Genomic DNA, 20,114 nt, shown 5'->3' with positions numbered 1-20,114 from the left:
CCCCCCCCCGAAACACGGAGATGAGGAAGGCACAACTGTTTTCTTCGCTGTTAAGTAGAGCATGGGCTCTCCAACAAGACAGTAATAGCAACCTCAAATATTATTATGAGAGATTATTTATTTCCCTTTCTTCCCTAATTTGGGGGAAAAAAATCCATTCATTCTGATAATACCCGGAAGAGAAAGGAACCCCTTCCCTTAGGGTAAAATAAGTAAGGCTACCACAGAAAGACACTTAAAGCTTTTCCCAGAAGAAAAGGGGAAAAAAATAGTGTACTCCCACTACATACAAATCATAATTAATATAAAGAAGTAAATATACCTTCCTCCCTCATCCTCAAAAAAAAACCTTTTTTTGAAAAAACCACTTCAGAGTAACTAGTCATTTAAGCCTCTTTGAACTCACACTGGATAGTGTGATTGCTACACGGAGACGAAGAACAATTCTCATCACTTCTTGCTGACCACACTCTTATTGCATCAATGATGGAAGGAAAAAAACCTCAAACTAAATACTTCCCACTTCCTAGAGTACCTCTGAGAAACTACAGATACAGTTTCACACCAAGTTTCATGCGGCGCCACTCAAGGTACCAACTGAAACATACAGCAAGAATACAATTTCTGTCCCTACGTTCCTCTTCAAAATGTTAGCTAGGCATTCAAATTAGTCTAGGGCCAGCTAACAGAACTAAAACATGACTGATTTACTCCCACCTTCCTAAATATGAGTCTTCAAGAATGCAGCAGTCATGCCTTTTTTGCCATTTACTTCACTTTTTACCCAATACCAGTGCCCACACTGGTTTCAACACATCAAGAGAGCTTTTGTTCAGATCCCAATCAAAGAAAACATTAAGCTACTAATATTCAGATAGGTAAAAGCCAGTTAGGACAAAAATCTTCTTAAAAGAACCACAGAAACACACACAAGTATCAGAACCCACTTGAGGTAGTAAAATTCTAGGGGAGAAACAAGAAGAATGTTACTTTTTAAGATGAGTACCTCAGCAAGGAAAGACAAAACAGCTGAACCGAGACTCACTTCTGTGCACTGTGGTAGTGAGCTTCATACATCTGCCTTGTAGCACACTTCAGAAATTGATTCTACTTTAGCATATAGTTTTAAACTCTTGTTTGCAAGAGCAGCAATCTTAAAAAGCCCACAAAAGACAAAACCCTCACACCCCACTACTACTACACATTCAAAATTACCTGAATTTTTATTGCGCTCGCTTTAATTTTGCGAAACCTCTTCTTTTCAATGAATCCTCTGACTCTAGCCTGCACAATGATAATGTTCCTCCGGGTTTGTAAGTAAATTGTTCTTTGGTATTTCATAGCCAAGCGGGATCGGTAGCATCGTTGTAAGATAACTGCTGCTTTTTTATAGTTTGTATACTGTGATTTAGTTTTATGCATTAAGTAATAGGCTTGTAATGTAATAGCTGCTGTTCTAAGTTGAATAAATTTTCTACGCTGCACAGCCATCTTAAGACAGGACTGAATTCTTCTTGCAGCTCGTATTTGTCTTGCTATTTTTCTTGCTTTCATACCACGGAAGGCAGACTGAATAATTACTATCGCTTTTCTTTGAGCAGAATACTCTGCTTTCTGTAAACGAACCTTGTGCCATGCTCTGTACCACCTCTGAATAGCAACTGCTGAACTCTGAATCAATTTATAGCGACTCCTTGCTCTTTGGCATCGGAACATAGACTGGATCATTATTGCTGCTGCTTTCTTTTCGAGAAAACGCCTCCTCTCTACGCGCATTTTTAAGAAGGACTGTATGCACCGTGCAGCAACATTGGTTTTGTACAACTGCCTAGCCTTTTTAGCACGAAAAGAGGACTGAAGGCAAATGACAGCCTTTTTTATTTTGGTATAGTTTTCCATGTCAGCTTCTTTTGCCTTTTTGGCTCTGAATCTTTGTTGTATAACTCTGACAGCCCAGCACAGCTGTTTGTAATATGTACGTTGTACGTACATGCGATAACTAGACTGTATTACAATTGCTGAAACACGCATGGTTTTCAGCTTCTGTCGTTCCTTCATGCCTCTGTATGACGCTTGAATAACAAGAGCAGAATTCTTCATTGTCAGATATTGGTTTCGTTGATTCTTTCCTTTAATGTAGGATCGATAGTAGTTCTGTATGACAACAGCTGCAATTCTCATATTTTGATAGGACCTTCTATTCCTGTGCATTTTGTAGGCTGACTGTATCGTACGAGCAGCTAAATGCATGCGCTCAATACTCTTCCGAACTCTGAGACCTCTGTACACAGCCTGTATACGAATAGTTGCTCTGCGAAGAGAAAGATACTCCAAAGTGTGCTGTCTTGACAGGATCAAAGCTCTGTATCTTCTCTGAAAGACAAGAGTAGCCGCTCTGAGAGAGAGATATCTTTGACGTTCTCTAAAAGCTTTAAAATTTTTCTGAACAACAACAGCAGCACGGTGCATGGCTTGATGTTGCTTCCTTGCCCGCATGTCTCGAAAAGCCTTCTGAATACGAGCTGCTGCTTTCTTTAACGAAGAGTAATGCTGCACTGCGATTTTCTTTAGGTTATTGGCCCTGTATCTCCTCTGTATTACCTGGGCTGCCCACCGAACTTTTCTGTAACGGTGGTACTCCCTATACATTCGGTAGTTTCTCTGTATTATAAGTGCTGCCTCACATCTTTTCTTCAAGAAGCATCTTGTTTTCATTCCTCTATAGGCGGCCTGAAGAACTAAAACAGAATTGTACAGTTTTAAGTATATTTCTCTCACACGCTTCCCTTCCCTGTAAGCACGATAACGTTGCTGTATGATTACTGAAGCAAGCCTGACCGCTTGATAAGAAACATAAATTTTATGCATTCTTATCGTTGCTTGAATGACTGTAGCAGCTTGATGCATCCGCTGGATTTTTTTTCTTAGCACAAAGCCTCTAAAAGCAGACTGTATGATAACAGCAGCATTAAGGAGAGAGAGATATTTTTGACGCTGAATTTTTGCTAGTTTTGTTGCTCTGTATTTTCTCTGAATAACAATAGCAGCTGTCCTCATGGCAAGAAAATGTTTTCTTTTGAGAAAAGTCCTAAATCTTCTTTGAATAAGTTCAGCTGATTCTCTCCTATTTCTTAGAAGCCTTCTTGTTTTCATACCACGGAATGCAGCCTGGATACAAAGTGCAGAACTTTTCATGATCATATAGTGGTGAACTTGTGTATCTCGTGCCTTACAAGCACGGAACCACTGCTGAATCTGCCTAGTTGCCAGCAACAACTTCCTGAAATCCCTCTGTTGTTTGTGCATTCGATAATAAGACTGTATTATTGCTGCTGACTGATGCATAGTTTTTAAATCTTGTCGTACCTTCATGCCTCTACAGGCAGCCTGAAGGATAATGGCAGACTTCTTTAGCTCCAAGTACTTTCTACGTTGTACTTTGCCTAAACAAAATGCTCTATATTGTCTTTGAATTATAATTGCTGCCCTTCTCATTGCCCGATATTTTGCGTTCATGCAATGCATCTTGAACGTGGCTTGGATACAAATAGCTGCTTGATGCATACGGTGAATTTGTCGTCTAACTCTGACACCTCTATAAATTGCTTGCATTGTTACTGTGGTTTTTTTTAAAGACAAATATTTCTGCTTTTGACGCTTGGCATGAATAATTGCACAATAACGCCTTTGAACTACTATAGCTGCAGCTTTAAGTCTTTTATAGTTCTTTTTGGTCAGGTAAGATTTGAAGGCGGCTTGTATAGTTGTAGCAGCTTTGTGTAGTTTGCTCAATCGTTTCCTCACAGTCATCCCACGGTAAGCAGACTGCAAGACTAACACAGCTGTCTTTACTTTTAGATAAATTGCACGTTGATTTTTTTTCATACAGTAAGCCCTGAAGTATTTCTGAATCACTAGAGTGGCTTGTCTTAGTTTCTTGTATTTTAGTTGATTTACGTGCATTCTGTAATAGGACTGAATAATGGTTGCAAGTTTATGTTTCTTTTGAATGGTTTTTCTCACAGTTTTCCCCCTCCATATTGCCTGAACACGCACTACAGAGTTACGCAGCTGAACATATTCTTGCCGTTGTTTCCGGCCTATGACACTGGCTCTGTAATGCTTTTGGATAGTTAGTGCAGCATGGTTCCTAAGCCTGAAGTTTCTGAAGGCAGACTGTATCTTAGTAGCAGCAACACATTGTCTTTGAATCTGCTTTCGTACCTTCCAGCCACGAAAAGCTGCTTGTAAAGAAAGCACTGCTGCTCTTGTCGTTAAGAAGTTCAGTCTTTGCCTGTTACCAGTCTTAGAAGTTCTGTACCACCTCTGAATCACAATGGAGGCCTGAACCATTGCCTTATATTTCACTCTTGCAGCATGAGCTCTAAAAGCAGTCTGAATTCTAACAGCAGCTCTATATTCAAGTTTAAGCTTTTTACGTTCTTTATAACCTCTGTAGGCTGCCTGTAAGCACACAGCTGCTTTTTTAACTTGTAAGAACTTCTGCCTCTGACACCGTTGCTTTTTGAATGCACGATAATGTTTTTGAATGACAACAACAGCATTATAGATGCTTAAATAACATTGCCTCTCCCTTCTCATTCTGTAGCATGCCTGGAGAAATATTGCAGTCTCCCTCCACCTTTGTATTTGTTTCCTGACAAGATAGCCTCGAACTACAGCTTGAATTCTTACGCAAGCTTCCTTCAATTTCCTATAACCTTCCTTAAGTTGAAGAGCGTATCTGTGAGACCGATACCTTCGCTGGACATAAAGTGTTGCCTCCCTTAATGCACAATAATGCTTACGTGCTTGCCTCATCTTTACAAAAGCTTGAATCTTCACTGTTGCATCTTTCAAGTTTTTAAATCTCTTCCGGATAACGTAAGCACGGTAACTCGACTGAATTTTTATCACGGATCTCAAAATGCGAGCCTCTTTCCTAGCTTTCATTCCTCTGTAGGCAGACTGTAGAGCAACAGCAGCCAGACGCATCCTCTGGAAAGAAGCAGCTGCTTTTTTAGAAGCCATGTGTGCCCTATACCAAGTCTGAATTACAGAAGCAGCATTTTTCATCTCTTTGTATCTTTTCACTTGTTGGTATTTTCTCACATGTGATTGCAATGTAGTAACAGATTTTTTTAATTGTAGAAATCTTTGTTTCTCTTTCTTCATTCTCCAGAGTGATTGAACAACACAAGCTGCTTTTGTTTGTCTGTATATCTTACGTGCCTTCATGCCTCTAAAAGCAGCTTGGAGAACTATCACTGCTGCACGCTTTTGCAAATAGTACTCTCTTTCCATTTTTCCTAGTTTATAAGCTCTGTAATACTGCTGAATTGTCACTATTTTTACCCTGTGATCCTGGTAAATACGTCTAGCCACCTGACACCTGTACCAAGCTTGAATCTTGATAACACTTTGCTTAATACGCAGATACTGCTTCAGATCTCTGTGCATCCTATACCAAGACTGTATGATAAGGGCAGCCCTCTTTCTTTTAGCCAGTTTGGAAGATTGCCATTTTCGGAAATAAGCCTGAAGCACTAATGTTGCATTAATTTTCTGCTGAATTTTGTATTTTTGCCATCTTCTGAATGCAGACTGAATAGTAAGTGCTGAAGACTTTAAGGTTTCATATCTTTGCCGATCTTTTTTTGCCAACTTAGATGCACGCAGATGTCTCTGAATTGTAACAGTAGCCCAAATGATTCGTTTATATGCAGCAACAGTCTTCACCATCCTTATCCTTGCTTGTACAAAGATAACATAGTATCTTAGTTGTAAATATCTTTTCCTAGCAGAGTATCTCCTCCAATAAGCCTGCAGGAAAAAGCAAAAAATTTAGTATTTTTGTCATGGTATCTCCAGTTAGGTCTAAATTTGAGAACTCAGGACCTCAGACTTTTAAAAATTTCTTTATTCCTACTTAAATCCCTAGGCAGACAAGCTCAGATATCTACATTAAAAAAAAAAAACAAAAAAAAAAAACACACCACCAAAAGCTAAATGCTTGAATCATTGCTTTTTTCAGCATTTTAAATTCTGGGAAAAAGCTAAATTTGCCCTGGCAACAAAAGACTTTAAACTATTTGATAAATCAGTGATTCTTTAATCTCCATTGCAAAAAAAGTCTTAAGAATGTAATATTTAGCTTTGGGTAAATTTGGGGAAAGTATCATGAGAAACTGAATTAACTGCCCAACCACTTGGTAACTAATGTCTGCCATTCTAAATGTGCCCACCACAGGAATTATAACACTAGGAGAGTAATTGTTTTGGTATTTTTTAAAAGCTTCTTTAGTAATGTTCAGCAGCTGAACACAATCAATTGCTCAACACAATTTGATCAGTCCTTACATTGACTGGTTTAAGGCTCAGTGTTTTAATGTTTATCAAAATATTCACTAATTGTTGATTTAATAGCACATTCCCATTTCTCTCTGAAAAAGAGAAAGTTGAAAAAACATCTCAAAGGTGGGGGGAGAGGAAATAAATGTTATATTTTCATAAAGACATCAGCTGCTGCAAGCAGAACAAATGACATTGAGCAAGCCTTTTTCTTACACGTTTCAGAGGCTTTCCTTGCTCTGTAATCTTACTTTAGGTCATATTACCTGAATGGCTGTGGCAGATTTATTTTTGGCTTCCTCCAGTTTTGTCTTTTTCAGATTTAAGAAAACCATCCTGGCTAAGTATCTTCTCCAGTACTTCTGGATGAAAACTGCTGCATTCACTTTCTTCAGGATGCGTCGACGAGACAAGAAGTTCATTGCAGATTTCTGAATTATCCGAGCAGCTCTGTCTCTCTCCTATGAAGAGTAAATTTCCACTGAACAGTTAGGACTGGAATTTTCACTCAAATTTTTGATGTGTTAAAATAACTATCTAAAGCAATCTCATAAAAATTGGGCTTGTTGATGAAAAAACCTTTGTAAATACAACCTCTGCCCCCTTCTACACCACAGATTCTTAGAATATTTCACCTGAACACTGTTCCAACATTGAATAATATATATCGCAGTTAGACACAGTGGTGGCATTTATCGATCTTAATGGTGTCATAGTTTTAAAACCATCACAAGTTCTGGTATAACTACCAGAAAAGCAAGAAACAGAATATCAGAACTCATGCGACTCAACTCAAAACACTGGTGAAGTTTAGCTCCTGAACAAAAATATTAAATCCATGCACAAGTTTAATTACTCTTTTCATCTTGTAGATATGAATAGGAATTAAAAACTAACTACTCCCTTTTTGTTTTAAGGAAGCAGTGCAACTACTTCATATCTTAAATACTGGGAACAGGGCTTAAAGGGGTCACGTGCTCTAGTCAGAGCACAAAAGAAAAAACAGTAGCTTTAAAACAAATGTAATTATTTCAGAATAATAGGAAACAAAAATGTTTTTTTAGTAGATTACACCAAGAAAGACACATATTTTGATAATAAAAATGGTACTCATTAATTTAAATGCCAATATTATTCTCATAAACGTGTATACTCTGAACACTACAATTATATTCTTTAGTGTTTCTCAAAGTAGAAACTATGAATATTGCACAGGCAAAGAGTACCTGAGAAAGTTTCAGTTCCCTTTTCAGCCTGTAATTCCTCCAAGCAGACTGAATTAATCGAGCAGCTCGAGTTTCTTGACGTAGATCTAGAAGCCGTGAACACAGGAATGACAGGTAGGTAATAACAACCTGTATAAACACAGAACACAGCAAGTTAAGGGCTACACAGAAGAGCAGGACACATTCACAGGGGAGCACAAGATGTTTAGATCATCATCTCTAAAGGCATATATACCTTCTCATCAGGAATTGTATTTGACATGTCTGAGTGATGAATCATTGCTGGTATTCCACCTAGGTCAGAAACTGCAGCACTAATGAGCTGGAAGTTTTTCCTTTCATTGTCCAAGAGTTCCTTGTATAGGTCTGAGGCAGTTACAGCTTTGCAAAAAGAAAATTTTGTCAGATCAAACTGGACACAAAAGAAATGGATTTAGCATTAATTTCTCTGCATCACATAACTCACTTTGGTCACACTGTCCTTCCATAATATTTAGAGAAGTGTCAGACTCTGCAGAGGATGAGGAAGAAGAGTTTAGCCCCACCGTATGAGTTCTTGAGCATTCTACTGTTTGGGTTGTACGTTGGCACACAGCTTCCAAAGGCACATAACATGGGTGATAATGATGAATCAAATGACATAATACTCTACCATCGGAGAAACACACTGTGAAATTTTCCACCTGTTAAAATAAAATAAAGTAAGTTACCAGTTTTTGTTACCAGTTAATTGGTATAAACTAGATAGATAATTTATCATCTTGCACCTTTTGAAAGTGACCAACTGCAAATTTTTTTGAACAAAAAAATTATGAAACTAGTCCTTCCTTTGAACATTCACCACACAGTGGCATACAGCTGGGCAAAAACAGAAACAAAGATGTTTGAAAACACCATGCAGTAAATCTCCAAGGGAAACATTTAAGAAACCAAAAAGAAAGAGATCTTTTGACAGAAGGATCCCCAAGAAACTTCTATAGATATCTTTATGCTAGGTATTCAGTGCAGAAATAAGCTCTGAACTTGCATCAGTCTTAAGTGCTCTATCGTGCCCTTCATAAAAAATAGCAGGTGTGACTGTATTCTGACCAGAAAAGAGTCTCTGAACAAAGCTGCTCTTCTTGGAAGGAACAAAAAACATATCCCTTCTAAGCAAACATCTCTGTGTGGAAAGGAATCCCCCTTAGCCCTAACATTACTTTAATTCTCACAGTTTCCATAAACGATAAAAATTTTATGCATAAATACTCCTAGGTTGAATGCTCATTTAAAAACTCCAGTAACCCCATAGCCAACAAAAAATGTTCAATTTTTAAAAGGCATTTTACTCAAATTTGTTTAAAAAGAGAGCTGCAACTAAACCCACAGAAAGACAGTAATTTCAAATCAGATTAAACAAAGTCCAGAAGGTTATTTAAAACTAATTACCATTGGCTACTACTAGATATTTGATAGTTTGAAGAATTCTGCTCTATAAAGAATAAGCATTCTGATAACAGCAAAGGATGTATTTGCCGAAATGTACACCAAACTATTTACCTTGATATTGTAAAATCCACAAACAGCATTAACCCATGCCATCAGCAGCTTCACATTTTCACTGTAACACTGAGGTGAGGAGTTACTACTATTATCTTCTTGTACTCTACAACAATTTGGAAAAGTCTTGAGAGACCCCAATTGTGTTTTTCTTTTGTGTGTATTCTTTAAAAACTCAATTTCTTCTTTTAACTGTTCCACATTAAAAAAAACTTCCACCTATTAGGAAGAAAAAAAAATTCTGTTTTTGTCACCAACAGTCTGACATCATGCGTTACAGCAGCTAAATGCAGAGGCTTTAGATATGGCATTTTAAAGAGAAACTGCTCTCACTGCTTAGCATCACCTGCCACACTGAATCAGTAGTGGATAATCTGGACTTGCCAGCATAATGGCAGTTTCCACTATGAACTGCTTCAGATAAAAAAACCTAAACTCACACTCCCACTGTTCTGTTAAAACAGTTATTTTGCTAGTTAATAGTTGGGGGAAACAGGGAAATTCGCTGAAACAGCCTGTATAATTTCACCGTACTTTCAGAGGAAACATTTTCAGACTCTTGCCTGCATTTCTACTGAGTCCATGTACCAACTCTCCTCATTTCAGGGATTCAGAGAGGACTTGAGCTGGTGTTGTGATAGTGTGAGAAGGTTGGGAGAACAACTACTATATTCACAGTACTTGGATAAAGCCACTACTCACTGAAATTATTCTTTAATCAAAAGCAATGTAACTGAGACACATGCATCAGGAGAACTAACCGGAGAAAGGTAACTACTCAGTACTGTAACAGTAGCTAAGAAAGAAAACAGTTACATTTGATTTTTGTTGTATTTTTCTGGCTCTCTGATAGTTCTGTGGCTACAGTGCTTGAAATTTTTTTTTTTAGATAATTGTACTTATATTTCTGGCTATTTAGTGATGGAATTCCACCTCAACTTCTATCTTATTTTACCTTTCTTTGTATGATGTTATCTAAACTGTATTGTTGGGGAATAGTTGGCAGATTTAGGTAGAGTTTGCATGGCACTTTGAATGTACAAAGCAAATCATTTCACAGTCTGAATGTTGATTATTAGAAGCTTTCACATACAACAAACATTCCTGACAGACTGGTGTTTTCACTATTCCTCATTCCTAACTAGTAACAAACACAAAATAAGTAATCGAATAGTACCTGGAAGGCAAAGACAATTTTCCACAGGAGTGCTAATGTTCGTTCTCTGTGTCTATCCACAATATCCCTGGAGTCAATTGAAGCACCTATCAAGTAAACCAAGGAATTAAAGCACTAGTCCTCCAACGCACTTAGAATAACCCTGATTTCTAGGCCTTACCACTTTCATCTTTCAAGTGAATTCCTCGCTCTTTAAGGACATTAAGAACAATGTCAACATTATGCATCTTCTGTAGACGACTTATTGCCGGAACTCTCAGTTGTTTTGAAAGATTCCAGTTCTTAGTGAGAAGTTCCATTGTTCTCCTAACAAAGGGAATTTCACCGTTTAATGCCTTAGCTGAGCTCATATGAAGTATTATATAAAGAAAATAAATAGTTCAAAATAATTCTGTATCAACATACACAAGACGAATGCCACATTGTAGGTCCACAGCCAGATTTGTTACGGCAAAATCAAATTCATCGAGTGGAGTTTGAATATGACTGACAGGTAGTCCTAAGAAACCCAGATGGCGGGAAAGGTCACCTTCACCACTCAGGAAGTCCCGAGAAAATGCAAGCAGAAGGTCTTTGCTAGACTGAAAAAAAAAAAAAGAAAAAAAAGAACAAAAAAGGTAATCTTAAACACTGCAATGTTTGTCAAGCAGAATACAATTTTCATCCCTTGTACCTCAAATTCCATTCCACATTTCTTGCCTAATAATTAATTTTTTAAAAATTTATTTTTAGCCAGCTCACACAACTTTAATTTTCATCATACCTGGCTACCATGTCACTGAACACACCACCAAATTCAGGATTTTTTTTTTTCTCAGTCTGTGTACATAATACAAACCTGAGAAAAGTGATATTATTTGAACAGCACATACTTGTTAACCAAAGCCTTTGTATGACAGATGTTGCATAGTTTTCTTATCACAGCAAAACAACAGGAAAAAAAAGAGCTGAGCCCTTCAACTGACTTGCAGTTTAAGATCAGCTGCAGTATGCTAGAGTGATATTTAAAAATAATGCAGAAGCTTAGCTTCAGAAAGAGAAGCCAGATAACACAAGATAATGGAGTCCTTCCTAAAGGACCAACACCTCTAAATTTTCTTGGCAATTCCTTTAAATGACTGTGAGATGATATGTTGAGAATGTTCATGCAAAAGGCTGAACAGCCAAAGACTTGTTAATGAAAACTACGTAGTCAGATTAAAAAAAAAAAAAATAAACAAAAACCAAAACCAAAACAACAAAAACAATCGAGTCTTATGACAATATTGGCGTGAGACATCACATCACAGCTCTCTTACCTTGAATTCTGCATCCTTACAAAAGAGGCAAGGGTCATGTTCAATCATTCTAGACCGTTTGGCACTGTCCAGAAAGCAAACTAACAACAGTAATTTTTTCAGTGTGAATTTTGACAAAGCTTCTTCATGACCTAAAGAGATAGAACCCATTAAGTCACAGTTCAAAAAATTAAGTGCTAAAGATAACCTGGTTTTGGAAGTAGTAGTTACCTTCTCGGTAGAGGTGAGGCACAGTGGGATGTCTGTATTCAGCTGCAATGTCAGGGTTCCAAAGCAAGCGATTAAGAATAAATATTGCTAAACCCACAACATCGCTATTACTCTCCAAAGCTATCAGTTCTCCATAAACAGCCTAATATGAAAGGAGCACAATTGTTAAAAATTACCTTAAATACTATGAGTTTTTTTTGAATAGCATATATTACTGAAATTCTGTAGTTGTAATTGAAATTAGCCTCTAAAAATCAATAATTTTTTCAAATCAGTCACTGAAGGATAAAACCAAAGGAAATTTCAGAAAATCCAGTCCCATTTCAAAACATGGATGATCATCTGTATCTGAGGAATCAATCAGGAACTTCCTTAAGGCAATTCTTCTCCAGTTTAGTAAAGAGTGAAATTGATAGGAAACTGCTTTTGTGTTATTGGTCAGGGAATTAACTTGCTCTTTCCTTGATTAAATATTTTCCTTCTTGATAAGGTAAGCACTTTTTTAAAGCAAGTCTACTGTAACAATTTAAGAGAGTTGTAAACATGCTGTAACTGAATTGAACCTACCTGAATGAGTCAAACAGAAAATGCAAAGAAACCTGAAACAACTCCTACTAAAAATACAATTGCTAGATGTCCTTTAAACTTTGATTATAGACCATAAATTCTGCACTTACCTCCAGGCCTATCCGCAGCCACAATGGGTTGTAAGATAAAAGCCAGTTTAGGACTTTCTGCCTTTCTCCTGAAAGAGAGCATCTTGTAATATGACATCCAGCAAACACTTCATATTATAGCAAAAACTTCTATGAACCAATTTTAGATTAAATCAACTTAGTGTGTGAATAATCCTTTTTCTACTTACAAGAAAAGAGAGGATGCAAAGTTTTAGTATTCTTACCTACATCTTTCCAGAGGTGTCTGTCTCTGCGAACTAGCAAACGTCTAGTTTCAATCTCAACTTCCAGCTTCTTAATAGCTTTAACCATTGTTTCAGATGTAAATAAACGGCAAGCATCACGTCGTAATTTATTCAGCTTACGATGAGCCGTATAAGCTTTTAGAGATGCTTCATCTTTCGTTGGTGCTTTAGGAACACTGGTTTTATGATGGTTCTCTTCTCCCAAGATAAGGGCAGCTGCATTTACTGTTGAAACACACATAAAATGTATGCACTTAAATCTCAAATAAAGGTAGCCTTGCCCACCCCATTTATTTTTTTCCTCTCTAAATTCACATTTTGTTATTTTGCTTCTGACATAATTTTATCCCTCGGGAAGCTTATCAGCTGTTGCACTAAACATTTATTGTCAAGTACATGCATATTAGTCAAATATTTAAGAAAATAATTCTTATTTCATAGGTGAGCAGCACTAGGAATTCAGTTTTAAGATCAGTTGTACCATCTTCATTTTTTTAGATTGAATCTAAAGATAGATGAAAAGGTACATTACCATCATTTTACTTAAGTGACAGCTAGAACATTTTTCAGCAGGTGGGATTTCCCCACTCAATACCCACTAAGGAGTGCCCCAGAAACACGTTGATTGTGTATTTCTTGTTGCAGAGCACGCTCCCCTTTCAGGTGTGTGGTACGCTGTGCTTGGCGTCAGCACATGTGCCATTCACATTTATCAAAAGGGGAAAGTATGACTCTAAAAAGGGTTAGATGGTTATACAATTCTGCTGGGATGGACATTGGATGCTCCAATGTAAGAACTGCTTTTACATATTTTCTAGCATCACCTCCAGTGAAACACGTTAGCAAATATTTGTTTTATGATTATCACACAGTATTAAGTCAAAGGCTGAAAAGGGAAACACGGGTGATACATAGAAATTGAAAACCTAAAATCTACTCTTACCCAAGAGCTTAATGTTACACAAACTCAAGTGACAAATTGGGACTAGTGTTAAGCTAGTTCTACTATTCATTAATATTAGTAAAGTACATTATAGAATGTTTAAGAACATTAGAAACACACTGAAACTTCTTGTACACTTACTTTGTGATGTGTTTGTTTTTACACTGAAGTCATCAGGGGTAAGTACAAAATTTAACCACCAGGTGAAACCTCGTTGCTGCTTCTCCATCCAACGTTCATCATAAAACATGTTGTTAGCAGCAAAAGGCATTGGGTGCCTAGGGATGACTTAAAAAACAAAAAGTCTCTGCATTTCTTGAAATGGTTGATAAGCAATATGCATTTCATGGTGGAAAGGATTAACATTTGACACTCCATTTAGCAATTCAGCAGAAAAAAGCAGATTATTACAACCTTCAGTGACTTGCAGATCAGCCATCATTATATAATTTTCATCCACAAAACAGGGATTAAGTTATTAAAGCACTAGAATAAAAACAAGATTTCTAGAACTCAGGCCACTTGCAATGCACATCTTGTGGCAAAACCAGGTTGAGTTGGAGCACATCCAGGAATAACCATTTTATAGATGCATTTTTCTGATTAGATCTACTTAGTATTAGCTCTACAAAATTAGTATCTTTTTGGTAAGAAGTTTTCTCTTCTTAGGTATTCTATTTCTGGGGGACAGTAATGTCTACCTTCAGCTGCCCATATGTTGCAACCAATTTTCTTATGAGTGGTCAGAAAAGGCTATGTATATTTTCCTGATAGAGATTGATTCATTGTACAATCTTCTATTTCATCTCAACTCTAGCTAGTTAGATCTTACCAGTCCCTAACTATTGTGACACTTCAGTGTATACTATTTTACTAAATACCAGAAGTCTGCCTACCTGTTTTCAGTGGTTTCACAAACGTCAGGTGAGACTGGGCCAATCCAGGGACAGGTTTACTAATTCTGTTGGTAGTTTTAGATGCTTTCTGAAGTGAAAAACCTACAAGCATTAACACACAAGTATCAACAACAAATACGTCAGTGAAGGTTAATGTATTAAGGTTCGTATCACTGAACATGGAACTAGAGTAACTCCCCATGAACCCATACAAGATATCAATAATCTCCTGCTGATGGAAAAAGTTAAGCAAACTACTTGGACTACAATTAAAAGGGAAAAATAGTTTAGAGTAAATAAGTGCTACTGTATTTCACAGCTCTTCCATACACTAAGGAAACATATTGTTTGCAATTCATTATCATACGGCTAGAAACACTAAGGTAATTGGTAAAAACATTCATTAAAACACATGAAAGTGTGTATTTTGTAAACATCTGGGGCAAGAGGTACAGCTTTTTAGGGCTCGACTCACCTCCTCCTAGATTGCCTACTCCATTGATACTCGTTTCAGAGCAGCCTCACTCGTGTTAGCTTAGGCATCAAGGCACTAGCTAAGAAGTATTATCCACCACACAACAGTAGGAGGGCTTAAACACAAGGAAAAAATGCAGGATCTAGGCTTTCTGAACTCTCAACACGTGAAAATACACACTTTCAGCACAATCATTTTGTTACATTGACACCAACTGAAAGATTGCTGTTGCAGATGGACTGCAGTTGCTGTCCGACACTCCCTGACAAGATGGCACTTCAGAAACCAAAAAGATAGAGATCATAAATCACAGGCTGCACTCCCCTGCTTAGCTGAAGTAGTGTTTTGCATAGAACATTCCCTTCTAGAGAAGTGAAGAAGCCATTCCAATCTCTCATGCGCTTCTAATAAATTTTACATACATTCTGATAGTTTTTAATAAAGTTTGATCTCAAATGGATTAAATTAACGATGGGCATTTCAAAGTTAACTTTTAGTAGTGAAATATGATTTTTCTTTGTAAAGCCTAGAGATAACGCTTCTCAAGAAAAATTGTCAACGCTGTCATCATTTTTGTGTTTCAGAACTAGGATTAAGAGACAAAGTCATTCTGGGCTCACAGAATACTTCCTTGTCCAGGCCATCTATCCTTACCCTAGTGGATGAATAGAAATAACCTGCTAGGTAACACAGCTTTTCCTGCTGCACACTAATGCTGTTGGTGCATGATGTTTTTATGTAGACTATCTTAAAAAGCATCAAATCAAAGTGCATTAACTGAAAGACCTAAATCAAACCTAGATCACAGAACGGATCATTTGAACTGAAGAGAACGGCATCTGAAAGCCACGATGAATTTTTCCTGCTAGTTAAATTGCAGGGACTGCATGAAGATTCTGCCCATTAAATGCCCCTTTCAGTTACAGACTGTGGGAAACCAACAGAAGACCGGGGAGGAGGATTTGTAAATAACGCTCAGGTGACCTGCAGCTGGGGTGTCAAAAAAAACCCCACATCTATCATGCTAATGGTTGTTCAGCCTTGTGCGTTTGACAAGCAGAACCTTGTGCTCAGGTAACAGGCCTGTGCTGGCCCTGCAGCGGGAAAGATCAAAGCACAGTGGAAAACCACGCCTGCAAGGAATCCTTGAAACTCAAAAGCAGCAGGCTCAAGATATCTTGCTTTCTGCTCTCTAGCGAGGACCGAGCTCCACCGGTGCCTGCCCCCATGCACGTGTGTACCCTGCCAAGTGCTGCTGCGGAGATCCCTCCGCTTGCGAGGTAACACAAATAAATTTACTCTTTGCATTTTATCCATGGTTTGTGGTTGTTCCTGTGCCTTGCCTGTGTCGGCTGACACACAGACCCTCAGGCTTTTCATATTCCAGGGCATATTTGGGAATGGAAGATTCAGAAAACTGAAAATACACTGAAATATATGAAGTCAACTACTTCTGATCTTCAAGCAACAAAGCACTGGTACTATAAAGGCAGAAAGATCTAGGCAAGGCTGACGACAGCAATGGAGTCAAATATTCACAGTGGTGCATGTACGTATGACAAATCTCATGCAGGAAGTTTCTAGTAAATCTGAATTACATAACAAGGGCTCTGCTCAAGAACGCTCAAATACTCTTCCTGTTACTGTCATTAACAAGATTTACAAAAGAATAAACTAAATTTGAAGCCAATTACATAATCAATCTCTGATTTAGTATTCCAATTTTTTGAATGCAGATAACATCTAAGAAATTGCAAAGGCCCACATTTCAGATGTGAAATATTCCTGACTGCTGCTAGACAGTTCAGTTTGCTACAAATTTCATAATCAAAGGCATCTTTCAGAAAGTGGTAAATGAAGGAAATACTGCTCACCAGCTTTCTTTCTCTGCCCTACTCTCTCTCGGTTTGTGGGTTTGAAGGCTGATGGCCTCATAGGAGGATACGTTTTACTCTCCATGCTAGATGTAAGAGTTCTTTTTCTTTCCACTTCTTCCACATGCGCTGCAGGTGTAGCTCTGCTATTTTCTACGTACATTTCACTTTTCCTCTTACGACACAGAGAAGTTGATCCAGGAGGTGATGCATTCACTTTGTCATGGTGACACTTATTCTCAGCTGAAACGGGACCTATAACTGGAAGGCGTTTAGATATTTCTGCTTTTGTACGTACAGGCCCCCCATTGGCACATTCCATTATTGCTTTACTAAGGCATTTTCTAGATTTTCGCTGGAGCGTTTCCATTCTTCTTTCTTCAGTAGCATCAGGCTTATTTTTTATGACAGTGGCAGAAAGAACTAGACGCTTTTTTGGTTGTTCTCTCTGAGAATTGTGAGTCTGAAGTTGCTCTGTAGAAGGCAAACTGAAGGGATTTTCTTTGGGTTTATCATAACGAAGTACCTGTGATTCTACATTCTGCATCACAAAGGCTTCATTTAAGTTGTGTTCTATACAAACACGTGTTTTTGTCTCTACAGCTCTGCTTTTTTTCCATTTAGAGGGTAGGCATCTCTTTACAACATAAGTCTCTGTAGCAGATGATATTAAAGGTGCCTCAAGTTTAGGAGTCTTTGATTGCTTATCTGACAAGCTGTCTTTCACAAATTGATCAGGTGACAGAATCGGAACAGGCTGCGCTGTTATATCTAGATCCACTTGATAAGTGCCATTTACAAAAGAATCTGGACTTAAAATTCTTCTTGTACTTAAAACAGGCACAGGTGCCAAGTGTTCAAGAGTGTAATCAGGTGAGAGTGTGCAATTAAGAATTCCTTCATTGTTTGCAATTTGCAGTTGTGGTAAGCCAGTAGAACTGTATGCACTTTCCGATATTAATTCATTGTGCTCATTAATAAATTTCTCGATGTTACAGCTCTTGATTTCAGGCAATAACACCTCATTTGCAGCAGCAGCAATATCCGAGAATGTAGTAGATCTTCTCATTGCAAGTGGTGTGTGAACAGTATCGTGATGTTGCTCTAGTACTGGTGCAATAGGAGATATAGGCAATTTATTTTCTGAGCCAATCAAAGAGTCATTTCCTGAAGGTATACTATTTTGCATCGTGTTCTGATTTTCACATGGCTGAAGTGGGTTTCTAAGTCTCTCCACCTCCTGGGAAACTTCAAAGGTTTTATTAACATTTTTAACTTTTGAAGTATTTTTTTTAACCTTTATTGAAGCAGATGTTTCTGAAGAGGGTTTCTTTTTTATGGTATCCCAAAGACTCTTCTGAAAAAGAATCATAAATAAAAGTTAGTATGCTGACTTTCTAAATACTTTTATGTGTAAAAGTGAACATTACTGGTTTATTCATTCAAAGTCTAAAAATACTATAAAAAGAACACCTAGCCCAAAATTCACCACAAGTTATTTCCAGGCTTGAAAACAGCTTTTTTGGTCATGTTTCAGTTTTATTCTCCAAGCTGTAATGCACCAGTACCTACTTTCCAACCCAGCTGAGAAAAATTGAAGACAATGGGTATTCCCACAGATGGCATAATTTATCAATTTTCAATTCTTCCTCACTGAATTTTCTACTATAAAAACAACATCTGTGTCAGCTATGGCAAAGTAACAGAATTAAGACACATAATAAACACACACTCACCTTTTTCTTCAGAGGCTGCTCAGCAGCACCAAGGAGCACAGCTTGATGCTTTACAATGCCATTAATAACAAAAGTTACCAGTTCTCTGACTTTTCCTTCTTCTAATGGCGTCCATGTTACAGAAACAAAGATTCTTTGTCCTGCCTATTGGAGAAAAAGAAATGTTTAATATACACTTAGGACACTTATGTAACATCAAAGACAAAGTAATCAAATCAAATGAGAAGCAGCATACAGAAGTAACATATTTCAACAACATGAAGTGATAAACAATTGCTAAATCTTTAAATATTAAATTTTCCCCTCTGACATGTAAATTTAAGCAACTTCAATCAAATATGTTGACTTACTAAAAGGACATATACCTCTTAACGAAACTATAATGGAAAGTAAGCAAGAACACATAGATTTAACACATAGTAGAAAGGACAAGATTTGAGTAAAGGTAAGTAGAAGAAATTACATATTTTTTTTCAAATATTAACCAAATAAGTCCTCTAAAGTCATTTTGAGAGAAGTATAGTTGGACTAATAATCATGGGTTAATTTTTAGGACCTTAGCTGAATCTAAATACAAGTCAAATATTTTTCAGTCAGATGACTTCAAAGATAAGATCAGACACTCAAGTTCATTGAATAAAAACGAAGACACTGCGCATGAACAAGGAACGTGTGGAGCTTACACAGATGATAACATATGTAAAGGTTCTTCATGCACAGTGCCCCCCACAGAATCATTTTGGTGCTCTGCGGATATCAACACTAACAGACCGAAGACTGGTTATAGGTCAGACAAAACAGAAAGAGGGTGAAAATGAGCACTCTCTCGAGCAGCTGAACTGGGAGCTCCAGCTCCTCGGGCAGATGCCGTGAATGAAGACACACCAACTCATTCACTATGTGCTTATACAGCAACAACTATTATTATTCCTCAATTGCTACGGGAAGCTGCTATTCAAACACTTCACAGGAGAGTCCAGCCTGGGTTTAGAAGCACACTGTTGGAAGATTTCTCCAGGGTTTCTTCCTCTCTCACAAAGACTCCGGAGAGTCTAGATGACCACAGACACATCTTTGTCTAAACTGTCCTTTTAAAAACCGGCACTGATTGGATTAACCTCCGTTTATATTTCCGGGGGAATCGTACGGATGTATTCCCAGATCCAGCCCGCTTTGCTCTCCACTGTATTGTTAATTTACACTCAGAACAGTCCATTAGTCCCGTCTTCACAACCTCCCTCAGCCTTTTTCCTCAACAGATGGCCTCCAGCTTTTTAAGAGGTCACTTTTTTAAGCACCTCTTATTCTTCTGCCTCTGTCTTTAAAACCACATTCCCAGGGAACAATTAATGATTTATTCCCCCGCCCCCGGGAAGGCTCCGCTGGCGCAGCGGGAAGGCTCCCCGCGCCGGGGGAGGGGCTGTCTCCGCCGCCCAACAGCCCTCGGAACCGCCCTGCACCCCCACA

The 20,114-nt window shown here is 37.9% G+C and overlaps 1 protein-coding gene across 1 annotated transcript in view; it reads right to left on the bottom strand.

Annotated features, from left to right (window-relative positions):
• The window catches only part of ASPM (asp (abnormal spindle) homolog, microcephaly associated (Drosophila)), a gene marked incomplete at its 5' end in the record, with an annotated part of 27,486 nt that extends 8,695 nt beyond the window's left edge, over window positions 1-18,791 (bottom strand). The window contains 18 exon segments of the mRNA XM_010085040.1: window positions 1,216-1,743; window positions 2,020-5,823; window positions 6,618-6,812; window positions 7,578-7,706; window positions 7,813-7,943; window positions 8,044-8,260; window positions 9,117-9,335; window positions 10,294-10,379; window positions 10,454-10,599; window positions 10,699-10,874; window positions 11,592-11,722; window positions 11,802-11,943; window positions 12,479-12,546; window positions 12,703-12,948; window positions 13,808-13,954; window positions 14,563-14,664; window positions 16,912-18,268; window positions 18,648-18,791. Of these exon segments, the coding sequence (XP_010083342.1) occupies window positions 1,216-1,743; window positions 2,020-5,823; window positions 6,618-6,812; window positions 7,578-7,706; window positions 7,813-7,943; window positions 8,044-8,260; window positions 9,117-9,335; window positions 10,294-10,379; window positions 10,454-10,599; window positions 10,699-10,874; window positions 11,592-11,722; window positions 11,802-11,943; window positions 12,479-12,546; window positions 12,703-12,948; window positions 13,808-13,954; window positions 14,563-14,664; window positions 16,912-18,268; window positions 18,648-18,791 (7,968 nt within the window).
• Between the last annotated feature and the right edge of the window lie 1,323 nt (window positions 18,792-20,114).

The sequence above is a fragment of the Pterocles gutturalis genome, unplaced genomic scaffold, assembly GCF_000699245.1.
Source record: "Pterocles gutturalis isolate BGI_N339 unplaced genomic scaffold, ASM69924v1 scaffold28640, whole genome shotgun sequence".
Classification (NCBI taxonomy): Eukaryota; Metazoa; Chordata; class Aves; order Pterocliformes; family Pteroclidae; genus Pterocles; species Pterocles gutturalis.
The sequence above is the reverse complement of the archived record's forward strand: the minus strand, read 5'-3'. Positions and strand labels throughout refer to the sequence as shown.